Source organism: Sprattus sprattus (assembly GCF_963457725.1).
Source record: "Sprattus sprattus genome assembly, chromosome: 2".
Classification (NCBI taxonomy): domain Eukaryota; kingdom Metazoa; phylum Chordata; class Actinopteri; order Clupeiformes; family Clupeidae; genus Sprattus; species Sprattus sprattus.
The window spans coordinates 14,505,176-14,530,190 of NC_137921.1; the positions used below are offsets into that span (position 1 = coordinate 14,505,176).

General features: G+C 41.4%; 3 protein-coding genes across 3 annotated transcripts in view; all 3 read left to right on the forward strand.

The window, feature by feature from the left end:
• The first annotated feature begins 483 nt into the window (after positions 1–483).
• On the forward strand, positions 484–4,375 carry timm17b (translocase of inner mitochondrial membrane 17 homolog B (yeast)). Its single transcript, XM_080833519.1, has 6 exons — positions 484–512; positions 1,135–1,234; positions 1,331–1,394; positions 1,751–1,879; positions 2,187–2,297; positions 2,820–4,375. The coding sequence occupies exons 1-6, from the start codon at positions 487–489 to the stop codon at positions 2,906–2,908; spliced, it is 519 nt and encodes a 172-aa protein (XP_080689645.1). The 5' UTR covers positions 484–486; the 3' UTR covers positions 2,909–4,375.
• Positions 4,376–4,575: 200 nt separating this feature from the next.
• On the forward strand, positions 4,576–7,997 carry praf2 (PRA1 domain family, member 2). The gene is made up of 3 exons (XM_080860533.1): positions 4,576–4,772; positions 6,751–6,968; positions 7,745–7,997. Exons 1-3 carry the CDS (start codon positions 4,597–4,599, stop codon positions 7,882–7,884), a joined length of 534 nt encoding a protein of 177 aa, XP_080716659.1. The 5' UTR covers positions 4,576–4,596; the 3' UTR covers positions 7,885–7,997.
• A 5,529-nt stretch (positions 7,998–13,526) lies between these two features.
• cacna1fa (calcium channel, voltage-dependent, L type, alpha 1F subunit a) overlaps positions 13,527–25,015 on the forward strand; it is a gene marked incomplete at its 3' end in the record, with an annotated part of 36,302 nt that continues 24,813 nt past the window's right edge. Inside the window, exons 1-15 of the mRNA XM_080832537.1 lie at positions 13,527–13,714; positions 14,148–14,253; positions 16,688–16,827; positions 17,031–17,176; positions 17,435–17,587; positions 18,580–18,776; positions 19,088–19,191; positions 19,423–19,565; positions 19,668–19,733; positions 20,169–20,235; positions 20,555–20,581; positions 20,754–20,914; positions 21,297–21,522; positions 22,003–22,210; positions 24,544–24,664. Coding sequence (XP_080688663.1) covers positions 13,614–13,714; positions 14,148–14,253; positions 16,688–16,827; positions 17,031–17,176; positions 17,435–17,587; positions 18,580–18,776; positions 19,088–19,191; positions 19,423–19,565; positions 19,668–19,733; positions 20,169–20,235; positions 20,555–20,581; positions 20,754–20,914; positions 21,297–21,522; positions 22,003–22,210; positions 24,544–24,664 — 1,966 coding nt within the window. The 5' untranslated portion in view covers positions 13,527–13,613. The remainder of the gene's footprint in view (positions 13,715–14,147; positions 14,254–16,687; positions 16,828–17,030; positions 17,177–17,434; positions 17,588–18,579; positions 18,777–19,087; positions 19,192–19,422; positions 19,566–19,667; positions 19,734–20,168; positions 20,236–20,554; positions 20,582–20,753; positions 20,915–21,296; positions 21,523–22,002; positions 22,211–24,543; positions 24,665–25,015) is intronic.

Sequence of the window (25,015 nt, forward strand, 5' to 3'; positions counted from 1 at the left end):
TTCTGAGGAATTGTTTACTTCGACCAACACAGTCTACATGACCGTCATTGAAGCAGGTTTGTCTCCGGGTTGTGGCATCTTTAAGACTAACCAAATAATCACTGAAGACTAGGTTCAATTGTAGGCAACCTGTAATTTTGGATTTTCTAGTTTTCCTAGTTTTCAGAAGGTCTATTATTGAGGGATCCAAACATTTAATGTCTTGATTTAATAGTCTTGTTTCCTGAAGTACACTATACCTATTGGTGTTTTTAGATTATAGTGTACAGGAAGCCGTGCAATATCCCATGGACTATAAAAATATAATTTATAGGATTATTGGTAGCGTCGTCCTTGGCCTCGCTAGATGTATTTTTTTATTGTAATCCAGTAGGTGGCAGAAGTAACATGTGTACTACAACGCTACCCCAAGTACTCCACAACAAAATACCAGAGGAAGCGTTCTGTCCCTTTGAAATTGCGTCAATCACCTGACGACAACAAAACATGGAGGAATATGCCCGTGAACCTTGGTGAAGTACAACCACTTAATTTTAGTTTAGACAGTCACGTTCCTGTAGTGGAACCGGTTCTTGCGTATTTGTGCTGTTGTGTGTACATTTTAAGCTTAAACGCAGTCATCTCTGCTTTAGCCAAGTTAGCTGAATAGATGCAGCTTAGCTCTAGCTAGCTGTCATTGTTTGCTATAACTTTACATACTGTGCTAGCTTGCAACAGAATATGTTGCGGGTGAATTCGCAGGATACATTGCTTCTAGCTGGATATATTGTGACCGTTGGCGTGATCTTTGTTTTATTTATATATTATTACATTAGTTTGTCTTAAATTAAGCAGCATTAACAAACAGCTGATGTATTTGAAACTGGCATAACAGCAAGACTGAACATGGGAGCTTATGTTTGAGGACATTGACACTGTAGCTCTGCAGTGCAAGTAGAGGGTAGTAAACATAACGTAAACAGCGAGAGAAGACCTGCCTTGTTGGCAGAGAGCATCATTTATGTACACACATTTAGATATTTACGAGGTTTAAATAAATATGAACACGAAGAAGCCGACTGTTGAATCTATCAGTAGTTAAACATTATATTTCTTTTTCTCATTCTTTGAATTTCTCAACTTCCTACTGTCCAGTCCCTGGAGGATAGTGGACGATTGTGGGGGGGCCTTCACAATGGGGGCCATCGGTGGTGGGGTCTTCCAGTCCATCAAAGGGTTTCGAAATGCCCCAGTGGTAAATTCTGTTGCCATACAAAGGGATTTTGGGCATCTAAAATATGTGCCTTAGGGTAATTAAAATATGGTTTATACTGATAATCTCTTTATTCAGGGTGTTCGCCATAGACTGAAAGGGAGTGCAAACGCTGTCAGAATAAGAGCACCGCAGATTGGAGGTGAGTACTCAGATGCTCTCCTCCTAGAGACACAATCTTGCTAACCCACTACTGTGGCACTTCCAAGAATACCAGTACTATTCCAGGTAACTCTGGTATCTATTTTTAGACAGCCGTATGGCTCAGTTCTGGAGTGACAGGCATTAAGCTAGGCAAAGGTGTCCGTAGGCAAAGTGTCTTCTCATGGGTGGAGGGGAAACTGGTGACGCTGTGAAACATTTGAGCTTGACAGAAAAATCTCCATTTTTTTTAATAAATATATATATGCCCTTTGTCCTTCAAATATTTGTTGTCTTGCTGTTGTCTGCTCTGATTTTGTATGTTACCCCTGAAGTAAATGACGAAACACTCCACAGGCAGCTTTGCTGTGTGGGGCGGTCTGTTCTCCACCATAGACTGTAGCTTGGTGCGCCTGCGTGGGAAAGAGGATCCTTGGAACTCCATCACCAGTGGAGCCATGACCGGAGCAATCCTGGCGGCTCGCAGTGAGTGAAATAGCTCTTTATTAGGATTTTACCCTTTCTAAAAGTGCAAAATGTTTTTGTGCGGGGAAAAATAAAACTCAACACAGCTGTAATTACATAATTCTAAAATATTCTTCAAGGGGCATGAACATATTAATAAATAAAACCAACAGCTTGAACCTGACAAACAATGTAAAAAAACATTAGTAAAATAATAAGATATAATAATGTCTTTAATTAAACTCGGTTGGATGAGCGTATTGATCCTTATATGAGAAGACCTTGCCCCTTAGTCTGTGGACTGCTGATCTGAACTGTCCCCCTTCAGGTGGTCCCTTAGCCATGATGGGTTCAGCAATGATGGGGGGTATCCTGTTGGCCCTCATTGAGGGATTCGGCATCATGCTCACCAGATACACAGCACAGCAGTTTCAGAACTGTAAGTGATAGATTTGTACTAGATGCAGGCAGTGTGAAGGGAGTGTGTGTTTGTTAAGATGTATTTGAGGAGTTTGTGTGCAGTCTCTAATGTAAATAGGAGTTCAAATTCACTGTTCAGGATGATTGATTTGGTAGGCTAACAAGCTACCAAAGGATGCTAACAAGCCATTAGGCCACGTTTGTGAAATTCCTAGTGGAAATTGTGTGTGCAATGTCTTTGGATAACCCCTATGGAGCTTATATATTCATGCTGTGTTTTAATCTATGAGGTCTTCATCAGAGAGATGTTAAAAAACAGACTGACATTCTCAGCCGCACACACAAACAGTTTGGATATGGCTTTGCGTTTGTGTCTCAATTACTCAACAATTCTTTGTCTCCCTCTCTCTGTGACTCTCTGTCTCTCTCCCTTTCTCTTGCTCTCTCTCTGTCCTTCTTGCTCTTTCTCTCTCTCTCTGTCTCTCTTGCTCTCTCTGTTTTCTCTCGCTTGCTCTCTCTGTCTCTCTCTCTCTCTCTCCAGCGAGTCCTTTTATGGATGACCCAAGTCAGCTTCCACCAAAAGATGGAGATCAGGGACAAGATGGCCGTGGTTATGGACAGTATCACTGAAACCGGTTGGCCACTGTGTGGGCTGACCGCTAGAGAGAGAGAGAGTGAGAGGGGGCTGTTAGACTCATAGATCTTCCACTCGAATGGTAATGCCATCCCTAGGAGCTTTGGAGGAACTTACATCCCCCTCAATCTGGACTAGTTTTTAATTTGGTTCTAATCACTCAGGGGTAAAATGCAAACATTGATAGTGTTTGTTCTGACCTAGATGGTGGAGTTTGGGGTAATACCAGCACTTTAATGAATGGCCTCTTGCCCAATTTCGAAAATTGATCACCTACAACTTACATACAGCATACTTTCAATATCAATATTGCATCTATAATCCTTGTGGTCAGATCAGATGTATTTTGTCGGCCATTGTAACTTGTTATCCCCATGTTAGACATTGGAGCACAAATGAATGAGGATACAGGGAATCATAAAATAATGCTGTGATGGCTATTGAATAAATACCTCTAGCAAGTCAGGGCAGCTTAGCACTCTTCGACTGCGTTTAGACAGTGCAACTGTTTTATAAAAGTCCACGTTTTGCCACTTTCTAGTATGTTTGACAAATACCACATACTGTATCTCATGATTTTGACATACGTATGACAAAGGGAAGCCCAACATACACTTCTGCTGCACACGGACGGTGGGAAATATCCATTGTATGACCAGTGTTTACCAGTCCTATGGCCCCACAGTATTTTCTCTGAAACAATGGTGCCTCTGCAGTATTGCATTGGCACTCTTTCTTTTAAAATGGCACATTGACACAGTCCTTTGAGTCAGACCAAAGTAATATTTATTATATATAAAAACATATACAGTATATATATGTAAATATTATATGTATATATATAAATATAATTATATATAGTATATATATTTACAGACGCTATTCACTAGAGTAAGAGGGACACATGTGACCTGTGCAAAGCTGTCTGCCTCTGGCAAACTCCTTTAGAGGTTAGTCTCTGGGTAATCTTTGGATATTTCTTTCCCTTTTCTATGTTGTGGAAACTAGATCAGGAATGTATTACAGCCTTTACATATCATCTATATTACAACAGGCTGCAATCTTTTTATGATCGGTTATCACTGTCTTGTCTGCGATGCTTTTACATTTGTCATAAATGTTCGGCAAACCGCTCTACTTCTGTGTGACCACCGCAGATCTGTGGCCCTGAACGTTGCTTTTTTACATCTTATTCTACGTTTTCTCTTACCCCAATTTTCAACTATTGCTACATTTCCACATTTCGGGACAGTTAGTATCTCCCAGAAGGCACTTACCTTTCTCTTCCTTCCTCATCGGTGTTGCTCATATTGACCAAGAACTGATAGGTTTGGGGAAAAAGGAAAATTAATTGAATCTTATTTATGAGAATGCACATTAGTAGTTTTGATGATTATTTATTGAAGGTGCAATTGAACTGAAATCTTTGTAATGAGAAAATAAAGTATTTTATTGTTGGCTGAGTTATTTGTTTATTTGAATCCGTTTTTGTTAGCAGCGTTGCGCAAGTTTCTGCAACAGATTTACAGTCAATGCATTTTTGAAAATGTGTCCATGGCAGGCCCGTTATAAAATGTAAATCAAGTTCTTTGTATACCGCTCAGCTGACGGTCCCTTTAACCGTGAACATGGGAGACCATGTGATGCATTCTGGTTGTTGACGTTTTCCATTCTACCAGCGAAAATGGACGTGCAGCCTCCGCCTTTAAGAACCCTGGACGATTTTGTCTTGAGCTCTGCTCGTTTCTCTTTCCCAGATGTTCGTAATTTGGAGCGATGGAATAACAGAATAATCAACAACTTGCTGTATTACCAGACTAACTATTTTGTCTCTTTTCTGGGATTCCTTGTGCTTATCGGGTGAGGCAATCATGACGTGCTGGCATTCAACATTTTAGCTAGTGAAAGCTATGCAATGTTATGAGTTATGATACGTGGAAGCTACTGTTTCACTTAAATTATTTTCATTTGTGTTAAAAAAAAATAACTGTCTAGAAAGAAAGACGTTTGTTCTGTGCTGTTACGGAGTGTAACCAGAGAAATTACACATAATGGGCTCTAACGAAACACGAGTGGCTTGCTCATTCAATACATTGTGCTTGTTCTGTTAGTTTAACCAGATAAATTAGTACACACACAGACTGTAAGGACTGTAACGCCAAACTGTTTTTCGTTGTGTACTACAATGACAATTAAACTCCTTGAATCCTTGAAATATATGAGTAACTTGCTCACACCGAATAAAATTTACTATGGGCCGTTTCATTTATATGATAGCCAACCATGACATTGACCTATGCGTCTCATTGCTAGATGATGTAATTAATTAGTTTATCACTGGCCCGTTTATCGAAAGGCTACTAGAATACTAGAACCCTAATTGAAGGGTAGATATTTAGTTCCATCCAAAAGCGAAAGAATTGCTTAGCTGCAGTGACGCATGTATTGCTGACAGTTTGGCTACTTTTTTCTTTTATTACAGATTTTCATTAAGTAACTCTTATAAATTAATATATATTTTAAGAATAGGATACTCATTTAGAAGTAGGCCTGGTGCACACTTAAAAGTTTTTTTTATTAGCTGTTAACTAAATTATATGACTGTATTATGATGAAACATTAATGGTGGTGTTAATGTTGACAACATTACCATTTTATTAAATATCGTTATGGATTGACAATTAGTTTTAATCAGCCCTGATCCCTGCAAGGCCGATGCTGATGTAGAGTCGACCAGTTTGTACATATCTACGTCATGAAATTGATATGATGACGCCCTTTAAAGGGGTCCTCTTCTGCACATTTTCATATTTAATAACAGTATTTAGGGGGTCTACTAGAATACATTTACATGCTTCAGAGATCCAAAACACTTTATTTTTCTCATACTGAACATGGCCTAGTTTCCCGAACGCTAAAAAGGACTTGAAATCGGTCGTAAGAGGGATATTGCAGAGCGGTTTCCCGACACCGCACTTACGGCAATGATGAGTCTACGATGTCGCCAAAATCCACATAGGCCGTTAAGATACGTCGTTATCGGGAAACGAGGCCCATCTCCATTCATCCTCTGTCTAAAAGGCTTTGTTGGAGTTCCTGTCTTTAAGGCCCCATGAGCCATGAGTACTCTGATTGGTCAGCTCTTTGTGTAATAATATTGTCATTGGGCAATAAGGATTGTGTTACAAGATTGCGTTATCACGCAAAAGAGGAAAACAATTAGTACTCACTGCAGGCCATGAGAACCAGGGATAAACATAAAATGAATTGATTGGGAGCTATTTTAATTGAGATCGGAATGCCTGATGTTGCAAAACAGTTAACAAAAGAGGATGTACTTGTCTTTTTGTAACATATGTAATTTGTGTTAACTTCAGATATCCAAGGTTGTCAACCCTCACGCTTTTGGATTGAGACCCACGCTTTTATGTCCTGACTAACTCTAGCTTTAAAGAAATCTATTGACTTTAATGTATCTCACGCCAAAAAAATACACTTGCTTTGGTCAATCTTTGTCAGTCTCACCGATTCTAATGCCAAGTCAGCCTTAAAAGTTGTTAACTATGGATATCTCACCAGATCACCCGCTACTACTTCATGCACAGCTTAATTCAAACTCATGGGGGTTGGGTTTCCCTATGTCAACAGGCGTTGCCTTTCTATGTGCGGAGCAGATCATTTTCAGTGTCTGTGTGTGCATACATCCTGACAGACCACCCAAGAACTCTAGAACTGCTTGGGCCACACCCCCTACACAGCCGCAAATTCAAGACGTTCCTCTTCCTCACAACCCCTCCCACTCCTAACCCCCCCCCCCCTATCTTTCCTCTGGACTCAGGTATTTCCAGCCGTTCCAGATGTTCCTGGGGGCTACAGTGGTCATACTGCTGTTCCTGGGTTTTGTGTGGGCAGCGGAGAACAAGGCTATCGTCAGGCGCTTCCGCCGGAACCACGCCTCTCTGTCCCTGGTAGCCATCTTGGGCTCCAGCTACCTTCTGCTGTCTCTGATTGGCGGGGTGGCTGTGTTCCTCTTCGGCATCGCCTTCCCTATTCTGGGTGTGTATTTATCTCCCCTTGTATGTCTCCTCTTCTAGATCGTTTTTTAGTAGAGGATGCAAGCTTTTGTTGCCTAAGGTTTGTATCAGGCAACTCCGGAAACTCCAGATTTGAGAGAGTCCGTGCTCAAAATTTGTATTTGCTTTTTTACGATTGAGTCATTGCTTAAAGGTACCTGATGACTTAAAGCATGTCATTGTAACTGACCTTCATTTTAACAGTTGGGAATCTTGGATTCTTTTAGGTAGTCTGATATGCCTTGATGTTTTTGATTACTTCCCTTGCTGAAAACATTGAGGCAAAAGTGGCATGTATAATTATATTCTAGAACATTTAACCAAAAATAACATGAGAGTAAAAGAAGTGTAGTAAAACATTTTTTATCAAAAATCAAATCTAAACATACCCTTACTAAAACCTCAATATTCACCACGGGGAATAAGAGACTTCTGAGGGTTTTAAGAGGACACTCAGGAATGCCCTGTGCAGTCTTTCAGTGTTTGTGCTGAGACTTTTATAGCCCCTCATCTCAGCAGAATTTTTTCCGCAAAAAAAAAAAAATTGTGGGCCAAACTTAACCTAAACATAGTAATGTTGACAAGCTAAAATCACCAATTCAGGAATATGGACTTCACTGCTGTTTATCTTAAAAAAAATTGGGAGAAGAAGGCACCAGTTGATGTTTGAGACCTTATCTTAGCCTTAGTTTGTCTTTGCGGTGTTGCGTATTCCCTTGAGTAATGAATTTCTCTCTGTGATGTTTGTCTTCCTCCCAGTGATTCTGATCCATGCCTCTCTGCGTCTGCGCAGCTTGAAGAACAAGCTGGAGAATAAGCTGGAGAGCATCGGCCTCAAGAGGACTCCCATGGGTCTGCTGCTCGAGGCTCTGGGGCTGGAGCAAGAGGCTGGCTCTTAAGGCCTAACTACAAATATACCCCTGTGCAGTTCATTTCATTCACTTCACAAGTCATTGAGGTCACAAAGATCTACGGTATTATTGGGGCCTATACTATACATCAAATGAGTGTGTGTGTGTGTGCGGGGGGGGGGGGGGGGGGGGGGCTTTCAAGTTAATAAGTTGCACTTCATTATATAATATCAACCTAGATAAGATAGAAGTTGACTAAGGACCAGATATGACTCAGATCTGGGTCTTATCCAGGCTCTTCTGTTGTCATTGAATGACAGTTAACTGATGACCTGCTGGTGATCCATTTGCCCCCAGTGTGCAGACTTTAGACCTTTGTGACCTCTGTGATTTATACAGAAGCAGTTTTTTTGTCAGTATAAGCAGCGAGCATAGGGGACGCGGAAAGCAGGGCCTTTAACGATGGGGACTTGGAGAAATGTTATGGTGTTGTTTGGGAACAGACTCCTGGCAGGGGGAACCAAAGGGCAATTGGTGGGGGGGGCGGGGGGGCAGGAAACAAGGGGGAAGCCAAACCGAACAATGTGTGTGTGTGCGTGCATGTGTGTATGTGTGTATGTGTGTGAGAACGTTTGTATGTGAGGCTGATTGTGTGTTTGTGTGAGACAGAGAGAGAGAGATTGTGGGGGAGTTTATTGCTTATGTCGGCATTTACTGATGTTTTTACTGACCGACAGGAAGTATGATGAGTTAATTTTGCTTCTTTGTTTTTGGACAGAACATTTGCACACTCTAACAAATGCAAGGCACAAGCCAGGGCAGTTCACTCCATGACCAATAAGAATGACACATGGTTGCCATATAAATCTGTTAAAGGACAGCCAATCAGAGATGATAAATTCCTTTAATTCTCATACACTGTTCATCAACAGTATTACATAATACCATGGACAAACTAAATACAGGAAATTAATTATACTATCATTGCTATTCAGAGATAAGTCCCATACACAACTGTAGCCTGAAGTGTCTTAATTTATATGAACCACATGGAGTGATTGTACATGCTGGTGTTCATTTAATGAAGTTCTTTCAACATATTACACAGTTATCAGGCAGTTGTTCATATTTTATTTATGATTAGGGGATGTGTTTGGATGTGTTTAAGGAGTTTTATAGCTGACCGATTTGTCTCGGCAGTAGATTCCAATAACGTGACCCCATGAGTGGTTTGTCCAGGAATGTGAGGGATGGAAAATGTTTGCCTCAATGTTATGAATAAATTAAGTTGCAGTATGCAACAAAGTGCCATTTCTGTTCTTAGTTAAATTTCATGAAGGATGTTTACCCTGTATAAAATCAGGATTTTGCATTTGTGTGGCAAGCCAGGAGCCTTTTTGTGTAAAACATTGTTTTGACCTTTTAGTGTCGCTGTTCTTGAATTTTATCTGCATGTGGCCTTCAGTTTATTGTTCAGTGTGTTGGAATATATTGTTAAGAAACTCAATTTTCGCACAGTAAGTAGCCTATGTATTATAAAAACATATGTCATGAGTACTTTGTTTGTTTTATGTGCCTCATGTTATGTGCCTCATGTTTTCATTGTTTAAATATAATTTCTTTGAAACTTGGTAACCCCTGTTTTTTGCGAAGGCAGTTGTAAATAAACGCATTTTTCATGTATCACCGCATAGGGGCGCAAGTGGCAATCACATTTGTATGGGCATGAAACTGAGTAGGCCTACTAAATACATACAATTATTTCTAAACTGACAGGGATTCTAGAGTAGACGTAGGCTTTGGCTCGGAACTGACATAAGCAATAAAGGTAGAGTTAAGAAATGCTGTTTCATACCCCACATATAAAGAAAAATCGATTCTTGACATACAACTGTTGAAAGTCTGCAGGATGGTATAGGGTAGCCTACGCATACTACGTAAACAGTTTGTTTAGTTAACTGTATGAAACGACTTTTTGCAAGTTATTACAGAAGGCAAAATGCACCTTAATCAGACAACAGAGTTATTGTTGTTGTTGTTGTTGTTACTGTAAGTAGCCTGCTGCACCTGGCATTTGCAAAGATACCGTTACATTCGGTATTCGGCAATACATGGAGCCTACCTGTGCTTTTGACTCGAATCACGGACAGGAAATCTCCGACCGTCCTTTCTCCACCCTTAAAGAGGTTTCAAGATGGTCATCCCTTTTAACCGGCTCAATCTGACTAATCCCAACGCAAAGCCTTCAACAGTGAATAGCCTTCCGAGGACACCGTGTAGACACATATTCACATATTTAGCCTACTTATGCTGGTTTAATGTGCAATTTTGGCGTAATTAAGAGAGTGACAGTCTTTGCAGCACATTCGCACATAGCTTCTGGTTTGGAAATCGGAGGCAGCTGAAAGGGACGTGATTTGCACGTTCTTCATCGGTAGAGCAATTACTGGACAACTGTAGAGGAAAATGCTTCTTCTCATGTGAAGGTGGAAAGAAGTCGGCCTGGTGCATGGTTCACGTTAAATTGCCAATCGTCGGAAACCGACAGAACTGGACCAGAAACAAACTTTTATGACTGGCAGCTGAGGCAGCTGAGACGGCGGCGTGGTGCTGAACAGAAATGGCTTCCAAAGGTAAGATTCATAAGAAGTTTTGTGCTTCGTCAAATGTAATTGTAAATGTAATTCTGAATACTACATGCAGTTATTCAAACGTGTTATACATTCTAAACTGTGCAATATAGAAGACAAAAGTGTCATTGGATGCTGTTGTGCAGTAGGCTACAGTGTCTTCTATTGGAATTGACATACAAAATACTGCATGACAGAAATGTCTTTATCAAAGTTATTATATTTTGTCCTCAAATCACCTGAGGTAACCTGAGAACACAATTTTACCTGGCATTATTTGCCCCCCCCCAAAAAGCACCAAATGCTCACATTACATCATATTTGTATTAGTTTACAGGCTAAAGTGAACTTAAAGCATTTTGCGTTCATGAACGTGTTTTTCTTTTTAATTGCTAAAATTATGTGCATAGATCTACAGGATAAGGCATTGGGTGCTATTCCAGAATATTCTGGCAGTGTCCACATGGTAGTGTCCTTATGAGACCTTGCCATTGGTTAGTGGGAAGATTACTTCTTCTATTGGCTGTGAGAGTCGTACCTGTCACCTACTGAGTCCTTTTGGCTGTAGTGTGTGTTTGAAGAACTAGGTCACATCTGGCCTATCCAACATGACACCTTTCTACGTCAGGATGACACCTTAAGACTCAAACTCTGCCCATATGGCTGAGTAATTATGCAGCGCATTGCATGTCTACATGCAGTTCATGCATAGTTCTGCCTACAAGTTAAGCTTCTTGAAATGTGGAAATGGTCAGTAATGATTAAAATGTGTTGCTAGAGCAGCTGGTTGCTACATGGATTCTAAATGGTACTGTTTGGACCCTCATGCCCCTCCACACCCACCACCATCGGTTCTGCACGTTTCCCATCTTCCCTTGCTGTGTATACCTGACTGAACTCATCGGTGGTATTCTTGATTAGCTGGGCACACCTGAAATTAGTTAATTGCCCCCCCAAGCACAATAGCCTACATACTGATTCCACTTGATATCATCTTACATAAGTGCAGGTACAAGATACCTGTAGCACATTCTAATTTACTGCACAACTTTTTGGCAGTACAGCATAACTTCTCCAATGTGCTTGTCTTCTATATCACTTTCTGCTCATCACAATCACATATTGTTCTTCTTAAGTTTTATTATTATTATTATTATCTCTTTTTAAGCTGTATTATATACTTAAATGTATTGTTTTGAGTTGTAAAGTAAATTAAATGACTATACTGTGATGAGACACATCAATGCTGGGGTTAACATAGACATAACCATTTTTATGAAAATCAGCATTTTATGGATTGAAAATGGCTCAACTTGCCATCTTCTTTTTTAAATCATCCGGAACCTTGCAAGGTCGGTGCTGACCTAGAATCAACCGTTTAGGGCTTGGCGGTCCCTTGGAGACCCAGATTGGCCAACGACTACAGCCACTCCAGGCTCTCCTCAATCCCCCTATCGTGGGCAAACATGTTTGAAACATTAGTCCAAACCATGTGAAAATATCACAGAAGGAAATCAAAACATCAAAACAAACGGACGGACCAAAGAACTCTTGGAATCCAATCAGAAACGGATTTGCAAAAAAAGCGATTTTAACAGTATTTCAAACAACATACGAACATGGTCTGAAATGGATTTAAAAAAAAGAAACCGAATCATTTGGATATGCAGAATCAGATTTTGGTTGACTGTCTGAACATAGCCTTAGTTGTTGCTGTTGCTTAAGTATTGTTAAGTTTTAGTATAGAGGTGGTGGTGCACCCAAATGTTAGGTTGTTGGGTGTGATTACTTGCATGTGATATCAGTAGTTTGACCACTATGGGAAGACCCCCAGCAATAGCACAAGGACTCTGACATCTTGATTTTGATTATAACACTGTTAGAAGAAATGTATTTTATTCTATCATAATTTATATAGTAAAAGTACAATGGTGTGTACTAATCATAACATAGACACCAACCATCATGATAGCAAGTGACAGGATTCTGGTATCTTACATACATAACACATTTATAACATGGTGATGTTAGTTTTATGACAGAGGGTTCGAGGAATGTGTTTTTATCACTCTGGCTACTCTCAAGTTTTCACTTTCTTTACAATCAAGTATTTTGTTTGTCAGATGCACAAAATGACACAGGGTCAGACTGGACACTGACATTCTTAAGGCAAGGCAAAAAGACCTACCATAACATAACATAGTATAACAGACAAAACATGACATACACTCTGTACAAGTACTCTGAACATAATTTACACATAATAAACATATAATAACCTTAATAACCTTACTAAATATACAAGATAAATATACAATACAATCATTCATTCAATACAATCATTCATTTTGTGGCTGCTTAAATCCAATGTGCTTTCAGCAGCGTACAAATATAAGTTTTTATCTCTACGTCTGCCCCCTGGATATCGAAACCTTTGGCCATTGTTTACACCTTTCTCCACCAGTTGAGTTTCACAAGCTCTTTAGGTCATGAACCATCTACTGGACTACATTGGGCAGTTCCTCTGATGTCTGTGACCCTGATGTCTGTTCCCCTGATGTCTGTGACTCTGATGTCTGTGACCCTGATGTCTGTGACTCTGATGTCTGTGACTCTGATCTCTGTGACTCTGATGTCTGTTCCTCTGATGTCTGTGACTCTGATGTCTGTGACTCTGATGTTTGTGACCATGATTTCTGTTCCTCTGATGTCTGTGACCCTGATGTCTGTTCCCCTGATGTCTGTGACTCTGATGTCTGTGACCCTGATGTCTGTGACTCTGATGTCTGTGACTCTGATCTCTGTGACTCTGATGTCTGTTCCTCTGATGTCTGTGACTCTGATGTCTGTGACTCTGATGTTTGTGACCATGATGTCTGTGACCCTGATGTCTGTGACTCTGATGTCTGTGACCATGATGTCTTTGACTCTGATGTCTGTGACCATGATGTCTGTGACTCTGATGTCTGTGACCATGATGTCAGTTCCTCTGATGTCTGTTCCTCTGATGTCTGTGACCCTGATGTCTGTGACCCTGTCTGTGTTGTCTCTACAGAGGGAGGCGATGTTGCCGCGGTTGCGGCAGGAGACCCCGCCGCGGGGGGCGCGGCTGGAGGGCGCAAGAGGGCTGGGGGGGCCAAGAAACAGATGCAGGCCAACAAGTCGGCCCTGCGCGCCCCTCGAGCCCTCTGCTGTCTGACGCTGAGCAACCCCATACGCATGGCGGCGCTAGCTCTCGTTGAGTGGAAATATCCTTTCACGCTGTCACTGTCACAGGGTTTGATTCAAAAATGCTGGGTAAACAGGTTTTTATTATTGTTTGATTTGTTTTTATTTGTTAACACTCATGGATTTGTGAAATAGATATGTACACACAAATACACACATACGTACATACAAAGACACATTCTTATAAATACACACACAGATAGATAAATAGGCTAACAGAGACAGACAGACAGACAGACAGACAGACAGACAGACAGACAGACAGACAGACAGACAGACTGATTTATTTATTTATTTAATGATTGATTGAATGATTGATTGAATGATTGATTGATTGATTGATTGATTGGTTGGTTGGTTGATGGATTCATTGATCCTCTCCTTTACCAAATGTTTTTATCTGTTGATGCTATAACTTATGCTGTCACATTTGCCTTAACTCACATATCCCACGCCTTTCGACATCTTCATCCTACTGGCCATTTTTGCCAACTGTGTTGCTTTGGGGGTGTCCAAACCGTTTCCCGAAGAGGATTCTAATGGCACAAACCACACCTTGGTAAGTATCAATACACTTGAGATGTTTCTAAATAAGGCCAATAGAACCTCTTTTGAGCCACAGCAAGTCAAGAAAAGGTATGGTCAGGTGTAGCTGTCAAGAACAGTGTTGTATCAAATAGTGCCACTGCAGCCTTTGCAAAGCCCCGAGTGCATTAAAACCGTGTCACTATGGCAACATCCAGTCCACCTCCAAACTTTTCTCAGTTATTATATGATATGGCATCTCGAGTCCATATCATACCGGTGGAGATCGATGTGGAGTGGAGATCATATGATGCCATAATGAGTAGGGGTTGGCTACCATGTTGAAACTCAGATTGGATGTTTATTTATGATATGGCATCTCCAGCCGTCAACCCTCAGTCATCTGTGTTTATTCCTGGCAATGAGAACATGAACATGAGAACATGAGAACACTGCACCATTTACAAGGAGATAGGACTTAACCATGTGTGGTTTATCTAATCAATTTTAACAATTGTAACACTGTAATTTTCATATACATACATTGATATTGATACTAATCAAACACATCTAGTTCTGTTATATGTCACTACTGGAGATGAGTAGATTTTACAATGGAAGTTGAATAACTGCTGAATTGGTTTTTTTTTAACTCCAAAAATACAAATGCAAAAAAAAATATTAACCCACAAGAGTATTTCTTTGTGGAATATTTTTAAATACCTTGCCTAAAAATTACTAAATTACTACAATTACTAAAAACAATATGAGTGTTTTCTGAAGAGACGCAGCTCACATAATTTCTGATTGAAAGGGGCAGAGACTAGAAAATGAATAAATATTCATAAATATTATAGTGGTAATTTGAAATAAAACTTTGCCATTTAGAAAATAAAGTTCTGAGTGTCATATCAACACAGCCATAGTTTAAACGAAAGAGGAAAAGTGGTTCTTACAGATGACCTCTTAACCAGATCAAGACCTCCTGTTTGACCATCTGTTCTGGTTCAGAGTCAGTTCCCCTCTCCTCCTCATGGAAAGGGAAGATCAGACGTCTCCAGCAGGGCCGACCTGTGTGCTGTCGATGTCTGAAGGAGTGATATGGCGAGCAGCGGGAGGGGTGCTAAGCTAACATCGCTAAGCTTGTTGTAGGATTGTGTAAGTGATCAGGTCAAGAGGGAGGCAGGACGGGATGGGAGACACAGACAGGGGTTGCAGAACCAGAGCGTTTCTCGTCGCCAGTTAGGCTGGAGTTCTGTGTCAACTCTACATCTGAGATTGGTGTCACTCAAAACCAGGCTCCGTCTTTGTATGTGTGTGTGTGTGTGTGTGTGTGTGTATGTGTGTGTGTATGTGTGTTGGAGTTCAGCATTCTCCCATCTGTTAAGTTGAGGTACAGAGTGCTGGCTATTGGCTAAGTCCCAGGAGGGAATCTCTTTATTGGATTGCTGAGGGGGTCAAACGGACACTGAAGTCTGGGGGTTTGCTGTAATTCCCACACACACACACACACACACACACAAATACACACACACACACGCACCCACACACACACGCACACAGACAGACACACGCACACACACACAAATACACACACACACACGCACCCACACACACACGCACACAGACAGACACACGCACACACACACACATACAGACACACACACACGCACAGACATACACTCACACACACACGCACCCACATACATGCACACACACACATTTTTAAAGATTGCATTGTAGGCCTTAAAGGGTACAAACTATGTATTCATATAGACTATCGGTTCCTTAAATTGATATTGTGACTACTGATTGCTCTTGCAGTGATACGTGTAGCATTAGCTTGCCTTAGCAGGAAAGGTGACTGAGCATTGCCCCACTGTTTAGCCTCTTAGCAAGTGGGTTACCAGGACAGAAAGCTAATTAGACACCGAAAGCGTTGCTACAAGGTGAAATCAGTGCATTGCCATGCCAGGACACAGGATTGCCTGAGCACATGTTCCACAACAGTGCTTAAGGTGGCCCTGCTGAGAGCAAACCTGTGAAATACCTTAGCCAGTCAGCAGCATGATTGTTGAAGTGGGCTGATAGCAATGCTTCGCATAGACATTAGGCTTATGGAACATTTTCTTTTGTTTTTAAAAAACATATTTTTTGATTACCCAAACAATCCCCCATGTGACAACAGAGGTTGTGATATGATGGATGCCCTTTAGTTATAGATCAGATGAAACAGCGCCTGGCTCTTAGCGGGATGTCTTATTATAGATTTTGTATACATTTGATATATAAATGAATTTTATGTTTTCTTGATTTTATGAAAATGTCATTCACATTTCGTCATTTAGCGAGTATGCTACTTTAGCTAGACCCAAAGTTGTGTGTTTCCCATTATCCTAAAAAAGGCAGGCATACCCAATTTTGAAAGTAAAACAAATTAAAATCACAATGTCTTTGTTTGTGTTCAGGAACAAGTGGAGTATGTATTTTTGGTCATCTTCTCAATCGAAACATTCACCAAGATCGTGGCCTATGGGCTGGTGATGCACCCAAGCGCATACATACGGAGTGGATGGAACTTGTTGGATTTTGTCATTGTCATTGTCGGGTACATAGTATTCTTCTTCTGTGTGTGTGTGTGTGTGTGTGTGTGTGTGTGTGTGTGTGTGTGTGTGTGTGTGTTTCTGTGTGTGTGTGTGTGTGTGTGTGTGTGTGTGTGTGTGTGTGAAACAAGTAAATAGTCTTATCCTCTTTATTATGTTAATATTTGTAATGATGTGAATCATGTGTTATATTTGTGTTGCTTTGCAGTCTGTTGAGTGTGATTGGTGAGATGGGCGGGGACCATAAGCCTGGGGAGGCCCACCACGCGGCAGGGAAGCCTGGAGGTCTGGATGTCAAAGCACTGAGAGCTTTCAGAGTGCTACGTCCCCTGCGATTGGTCTCTGGTGTACCCAGTAAGTGTGTGTGTGTGTGTGTGTGTGTGTGTGTGTGTGTATGTGTGTGTATGTGTGTGTGAGTGTGTGTGTGTGTGTGCGTGTGTGTGTGTGTGAGTGTATGTGAATCTTCACCAACTTCTTATGCGCCTAAAATGGTCTTATCTTCTCTTTACCGTCTGGCGCTTTTTACATTTCATACATTTCTTCCTGGCCTTTTGTAAATGTAAATAAATGTGATTTTAGTAGCATGATGCTAACGGAGGCCTCTGTGTGCAGGTCTACAGATTGTGTTGAACTCCATCATGAAAGCTATGGTGCCCCTGCTGCACATTGGTATGCTGGTCGGTTTTGTCATCGTCATCTACGCCATCATTGGACTCGAGCTCTTTCTCGGCAGGATGCACAAGACCTGCTACTACAAGGGCACAGGTCAGAACAGCAAGCAACTTGTTTTAGTCATGGTGTGCCTACCATTTATGATGCTTACACTCATTTTGTCTCTGTCACACACAGTCATACAAATAATTCAGTTCAATTAAATGTTATTTATAAAACACTACAATTGTCTCTGGGCGCTTTACAGAGCCCAGGGCCTGAATATAATTCACATAAAATGCATCGTCATAGTCTCCCTGGTGCTACCAAGCACAATCAGAGAGCAATTCAATTCAATTCAATATTAGTTATATAGCGCTAAAACAATACAATTGTCTCAAGGCAATTAACATAGACAACCATGACCCAATACCACCATGGATACCCTGACACCCTGACAACCCTGGTTAACACATTTGTTCATGAGCCATTGTTCCATTATAAGTACACCGTTAAAGACAGTGTAACATGCTAATTATCAGTGTATAATATTAAATTGACACCCTGTTATTACATAGCAATAACACTAGCTTTTTGTAAGTACAAAGCATTAATCTACTTCTACTCTTGGTAGCAAACTGTGATGTATTGGTAATAGCATTGACACACCACACCAGTAGGGGATGCTATGCTATGTTTAATAGTAGATGTATGCATTAAGAAATAAACCAGTGTAGAACTATAACCAAATTTGGTTGGTCGTCACTCAGAGTTGTCTTGCATACTGATGCTATATAACTGAATAATTACACTTTAGTTGACTAGGAAAGTCATTACACAAACAATGGTAAGCTATACTCAGTTATATAGCTGTGCTGCAATAAGAGCGTGGTCAGACATTTGGGAAATGAAGTGTGACTGTTCTGTCTTGCTCCGGTTCAATTCAATTCAATTCAGTTTTATTTATATAGCGCCAAAACAACCGAATAGTTTCAAGGCTGTTCAGGTTTAATGAGTTTAGTGCATCCCGTCTGGTGTTGTTCTGATTCTGGCTCTGTTTTCGGTCCGTCTGGTGTTGTTCTGACCGTGGCTCTGTGTCCTGTCAGAGCTGAATGTGGATGACGACCCCACGCCGTGTGCGTTTGCGGGAAACGGGCGTTTCTGCGTTGGCAACAACACAGATTGCCGCGAAGGCTGGGAGGGTCCTAACGGAGGCATCACCAACTTTGACAACATCTTCTTTGCCATGCTCACCGTGTTCCAGTGCATCACCATGGAGGGGTGGACTGATGTGCTCTACTGGGTGAGCTTCTACATCTACACACACACACATACACACACACACACATTCACATACTGTATACACACACACTGTATACACACACACACACACATACACACACACACACACACACACACACACACACACACACACGAACACACGCATCCACACACACGCACACACACACATATACACACACACACTCAAACAAACAAACACAAACACAAACCCATCTGTGCCGGACCATTAAATGACCATGACCACTCCCACTATTTGTCAGTGATTTATTGATTAATTGGAGGATTGATTGGTTCTGTCTGGTTTCCCTCCAGATGAATGACGCCATTGGCATCGAGATGCCCTGGGTCTACTTTGTGTCTCTGGTCATCTTTGGGTCCTTCTTTATCATCAACCTCGTCTTGGGTGTGTTGAGCGGGTGAGTAACTTCCTCTCAGTCTTCTTCTCTTCATAAATAAAATAATGACATCAAGTAATTCAGCAGGTGGTTTTGTTTTTATTTACTGACTTGCACAGCCCTTCTCACCCAACATCGCTTGTCTTGTCTACCTGTCTTTGATTTCCGTCTTTGCTTAGTTGTGTAAGAGGGCAAGAGAAGACAATAGTTGATGTTTCTGGTGCACATTAAAGCATTGTTCTATGCTCTCAGTGAGTTCTCTAAGGAAAGAGAGAAGGCTGTGGCTCGTGGAGAACTGCAGTTGGCCCAGGAGAAGAAGCAGATGGAGGAGGACATGGTGGGATACATGGACTGGCTCATCGAGGCCGAGGTGAAGGACGAAGACGGGAACAAACGTAAGAAGTCTCTCTCTCTCTCTTCCCTCATACACACACACACACACACATCCTTGCACACACACACTCACAAGTTTGCTGTTATTATACTTTGTCCTGTAGGTTCTGTGGTCGCCAAGAAGAAAATGATGAAGAAGTATGGATGGTACAAGCACAGTGAAGACGGAGGTATGTGGATCAGATCAGACCATCGTGTGTGTGTGTGTGTGTGTGTGTGTGTGTGTGTGTGTGTGTGAGTGTATGTACGTGTGTGCATGCATGATTGTGTGTGGTGTGTGTGTGAGTGTGTGTGTGTGTGTGTGTGTGTGTGTGTGTGTGTGTGTGTGTGTGTGTGTGTGTGTGTGGTGTTTTGTGCATCTATGTGTGGGTTTATTCATGGAGTTTATTAGTTTGTCATTCCTAGAGCAAAACAACTGTTTAGGGATGTGTGCCTGTTCTGTCTGTGTGTGTGTGTGTGTGTGTGTGTGTGTGTCTCTGTGTGTGTGTGTGTGTGTGTGTGTGTGTGTGTGTGTGTGTGGGTGTGTGTGTGTGAGAGAGAGAGTGTGTGTGTGTTTAGGGATGTCTATTTCCCTCTCACGTTGAATCATTTTCTGACGTCCACAGAATCTGACTCTGACTCGGAGTTTGAAGCATTCCTCGATGACGATGGGGGCTGTTGTGCTTCCATTCAGTGAGTCCAAACTCCTTTGGGTTACACACCATACACGGTTCTATCCCTTTAGAAAATAAACATTATGCTGAAGCAATCAGCAAATCCCAATCTCAAATATACTCAGAAATAGACTGCATCATATAAGATGTGGCAATTTTGAACATATCTATGTTTATATTGTGTTGACTAATGAATCACAGACACAGTTGAACCATGTATATTATATACATGAAGATGTATTGTATATCATGTACTGACCAACTTTGAATGTGAGTTCATTCATCTGTATTGGATGTATCCAATGTATCTCATGGTTTCTCTCTGTCTGTGACTTTAGGGCGCGACTGATGACCATTAGCTTCTGGTAAGTTCCTTCAAAAAGAATGGATGCTCTCCTTGAAGATTTGCATGAAAACTGCTGAAAGGTTTTTTTTTTTTAATGTATGCCATCAAGTTTGATGTTCCAGTCTTTTCATAACAACATGTCTCTGCACAGACGGCTCATCAATGGCGTTTTTGTCTCTTTTCCTCTCCAGTGAACAGCTGTTCCACCTGAACCAGGCGATGCGTAAGAACTCAAGAGTTCTGGTGAAGACCCCCAACTTCTATTGGATGGTGCTGTTCTTGGTGTTTCTGAACACGGCCGCCAGCGCCTCCGAACACTACGGACAGCCAAAATGGCTCGAAGAAATTCAAGGTGGGCATTAGACTCCACTTCTACAGAATGGGTAATTGAATGGTTGCAATTAGTCTATGGGGTAGAAAGGTAGGGTGGGGGATGGGGTAGTGTCCATGTGCCTCCCACAAGTGTTTCTTTCCTTTGAAGTTGCCTTTGTTGCTACACCACAACTGCCAGTGCACACATGGGTCGACATGTTACCTTTTCATAGGAATAATATTCAGCTATGAACTCACTATTGAATCATATTATATATACTATATTGAATCCATCCGCTTCTCTGTCAAACACTAATAATAATAATGACGCAGGTGACTATTGCAGGGCCAGAGGTTTTTTAAACACACCAGACATGTCATCTGATTGGTTGTGGATTGTTCTTCCCCTTCCCTCACTTCAGAACGAGCCAATAAGATCCTGCTGGGCCTCTTTACCGCGGAGATGTTGTTGAAGATCTACAGTTCTGGGATGCAGGTCTACTTCATAGCCCTCTTCAATCGCTTTGACTGTTTTGTGGTGTGTGGCGGTATCCTGGAAACGGTTCTCGTGGAGATGGAAATCATGCCCCCCGTCGGAATCTCTGTGCTCCGGTGCATCCGTCTGCTCCGTATCTTCAAGGTCACCAGGTAGGTCACTGACCATGTGTCTCTTTTCCCAGAGCCTTCTAAACACTACGTCAATCATAAGTTATATCTTAAGCTGTACCTTAACCTTTCGGGGTGTTTCCAAAAAGGATCCTTAACTAAGATAAGGTAGCTTCTTTAAGAGATACTTTTGTAAGTTTAGTCTGGACCACTCTTAGCTGTACCCTAACACAGTTTTCAGATCAAATAAATGGTTTGCAGTCTAAAAATGGTGTTAGAGTAGGAATTGACTGAGATTTGACTTTGACTTGATTTGATGTGTGGGTGACTGCAAGTTTGTCATTCAAATATGACCCCTAGCCCACAAGTGAGATCTCTAGCAGCACATAGACACCTGATACATCTCTAAGCACACACACACACCTGACATATCTAACAGCACATACACACCTGAGATCTCTAACAGCACACACACACCTGAGATATCTAACAGCACACACACATGACCTCTGTATTCTCCAGACACTGGGCTGCCCTGTCGGACCTGGTCACCTCGCTGCTCAACTCCATGAAGGCTATCTGCTCCCTGCTGTTGCTCCTCTTCCTCTTCCTCATCATCTTCGCCCTGCTCGGCATGCAGCTGTTTGGTGGCAAGTTCAACTTCGACGAGACACAGATGAAGAGGAGTACCTTCGACTCCTTCCCCTCTGCCCTGCTCACCTGCTTCCAGGTGACGCTCTCCGCCTCTTTACCGTGGATACACTACCAAAACCACAAGACTCTCATCCATGCTTTCTCTGTAATTGTATAAACAGTCGTTCTATGCATCTTTCTCTCTGTCTGCTTAAGTTCCTGAACATCTATGTCTGTCTGTCCTGATATCCACCTACAGTCATGGACAAAAATATTGGCACCCCTGCACTTCTGTCAGATAATGCACCACTACTCCCAGAAAAGTGTTGCAATTACAAATGCTTTTGTATTCACATGTTTATTTACTTAGTTTGCATTGGAAAAACACAAAAAAAATGAGAAATAATGCCAAATCTGACTTTATTCCGCATAAAACTCAAAAAAGGGCCGTACAAAACTATTGGCACCATCAACTTTATAATGGGTAGAACACCCTTAGAAATAAAGAAATACAAATATCTGAAATCAATAGCTTCCTGTAACCATTAATGAAGTGTCTTACACCTCTCTACTGGAATTTTGGACAACTCTTCTTTTGCCAACTTCTCTAGGTCTCTCACATTTGAAGGGTGCCTTCTCCCAACTACTGATTTGAGATCATGCCCCAGTTGTGCAATGGGATTAAGATCTGGACTCATCTCGGACACTTCAGAACTCTCCAGTGTTTTGTCTTAAAGGTGCATTAAGGATTAATAGCTATTCGCTAAAGGTATGCTAGCAGCTAAAACTAACGAAATCTCTTGAAATGTGCTGACTTTGACATTATGACAAACTAATTACTCAACGACTGTCCTTACACAGTCAAACATCAATCATGTGCAACACAAGACTAAGCAAGACGGCAAATAAGCTACTTACTAGATCGGCAGAAGGTAATCAAAGTCAGGTCGGCGGGCATCGGCAGGCAAAGCTACAGAAGGCAGTTATATGCCTATCGACCCTGCTATGCCATTGGCACGGACGCAATTCTCCATATTAAAAGTCATTGTAGCGCCCCAATTTTTTTTAAGCTGTTATTTTAAGGTTAAACTGCTTATCCTCACCCTAATCCTGAAGCATAATTGTTGCATATTGTGCCTTTAACCATTTCTGGGTACTTTTTGAAGTGTGCTATGGGTCATTGTCCTGCTGGAAGACCCATGTCCTCTGACGGAGATCCAGCTTTCTGACACTGGGCCCTACATTGCGCCCAAAAATTATTTGGTAGTCCTCAGATTTCCTGATGCCATGCACCCAGTCAAGGCATCAGGTTCCAGAAGCAGCAAAGCAACCCCAAAACATTGGTCCAGCTCCACCATATTAGTCTGTAGGGGCCGTGTTCTTTTTTTTGAAGGCCTCATTTCGTTGCCTGTAAACTGCTTTACCAAAAAGCTCTACTTTGGTCTCATCTATCCACAGGACGTTCTCCCAGCATGATTTTGGCTTCCCCAAGAAAGTTTTGTCAAACTCCAGTCTGGCTTTTTTATGTCTCTGTGTCAGCAGTGGGGTCCTCTGGGTCTCCTACCATAGCATCCCATTTCATTCAAATGGCGACGGATAGTGCAAGCTGACAACGTTGTACCCTTTGTCTGCAGGGTAGCTTGAATTTATTTGGAAGTTGTTCTAGGTTATTTATCCACCATTCAAAAACATTCTTTTGTTGCATTCTGTCATCAATTTTTCTCTTCCTTCCACATCCAGGGAGGTTAGTGACAATGCCATGGGCTGTAAACTTGTTGATGACACTGCGCACAGTGGACACAGGAACATTAAGATCTCTGGAGATGGACTTATAGCCTTGAGATTGTCCATGCTTGTCTACAATTGTGGTTCTCAAATCCTCAGACAATTCTTTGCTCTTCTTTCTTTTCTCCATGCTCAGTGCGGTATACACAGACACACAACACAAAGGTTGAGTCAGCTTTGCTCCATTTTAACTGGTTGCAAATGTGATTTATATATTACCAGCATCTGTGGCTTGCCACAGGTGAGTTTAAATAAAGATTAAAGGAGCATTCCATGCTTGAAATACAATTATTTCTTATAATTTTGAAAGGGTGCCAATAATTTTGTCCGGCCCTTTTTTGAGTTTTATGTGGAATAAAGCCAGATTTGGCATTATTTCTCAGATTTTTTGTGTTTTTCCAATGCAAACTAAGTAAATACACATGTGAATACAAAAGCATTTGTAATTGCAACACTTTTCTGGGAGTAGTGGTGCATTATCTGACAGAAGTGCAGGGGTGCCGATATTTTTGTCCATGACTGTATCTGTCTATGTACAAATCTATCCATTCATCCAATCCTAAATCCATCCATTCCTCCATCAAACTATCTATCGATGAATGTATTTATGTTTCTTTGTCCATTCCTCTCCCCTTCTTTCTAAAGATTCTGACCGGAGAGGACTGGAATTCTGTGATGTATGACGGCATCATGGCCTACGGGGGTCCTGTCTTCCCCAACATGATTGTCTGCGTCTACTTTGTCATTCTTTTTGTCGTTGGTAACTGTATCCTTTCAACTGTCTCATACGTGTGTCGTTTTCCTCCTGCCTTCATGTTACAAATTGTAGTAAGTTTGTAAAAGGATTTCAACATGGCAGTTCAACATACAAGGTGCCATTGCCTTACCTACTGGTTGAATTTTTTTTAAATTCAGCATAAAGTCAAAGATGTAATGATATCGGGTTCTGCATGGCTCGCATAAGTTCACAGCAAATCCCTTTAAGAGATAATACTATTGGAAGATCTGTTTTTCCTGGCCAATCTTTGTTGAAATGCCAAAGTTGTGGGGGAAGAGAATGTGGACAATAGGTTTACTTGGGGGGGGGGGGGGTTTGAAGGTGGATGCAGAAAGCACA

Coding starts and splice junctions, on each gene's coding strand:
- timm17b (XM_080833519.1), top strand. CDS start 487: ATGGAGGAATATGCCCGTGAACCTTG. Junction 1,235..1,330: donor GGTTTCGAAATGCCCCAGTG/GTAAATTCTGTT, acceptor CTCTTTATTCAG/GGTGTTCGCCATAGACTGAA. Junction 1,880..2,186: donor AGCAATCCTGGCGGCTCGCA/GTGAGTGAAATA, acceptor GTCCCCCTTCAG/GTGGTCCCTTAGCCATGATG.
- praf2 (XM_080860533.1), top strand. CDS start 4,597: ATGGACGTGCAGCCTCCGCCTTTAAGAACCCTGGACGATTTTGTCTTG. Junction 4,773..6,750: donor GGATTCCTTGTGCTTATCGG/GTGAGGCAATCA, acceptor CTCTGGACTCAG/GTATTTCCAGCCGTTCCAGA. Junction 6,969..7,744: donor CATCGCCTTCCCTATTCTGG/GTGTGTATTTAT, acceptor TCTTCCTCCCAG/TGATTCTGATCCATGCCTCT.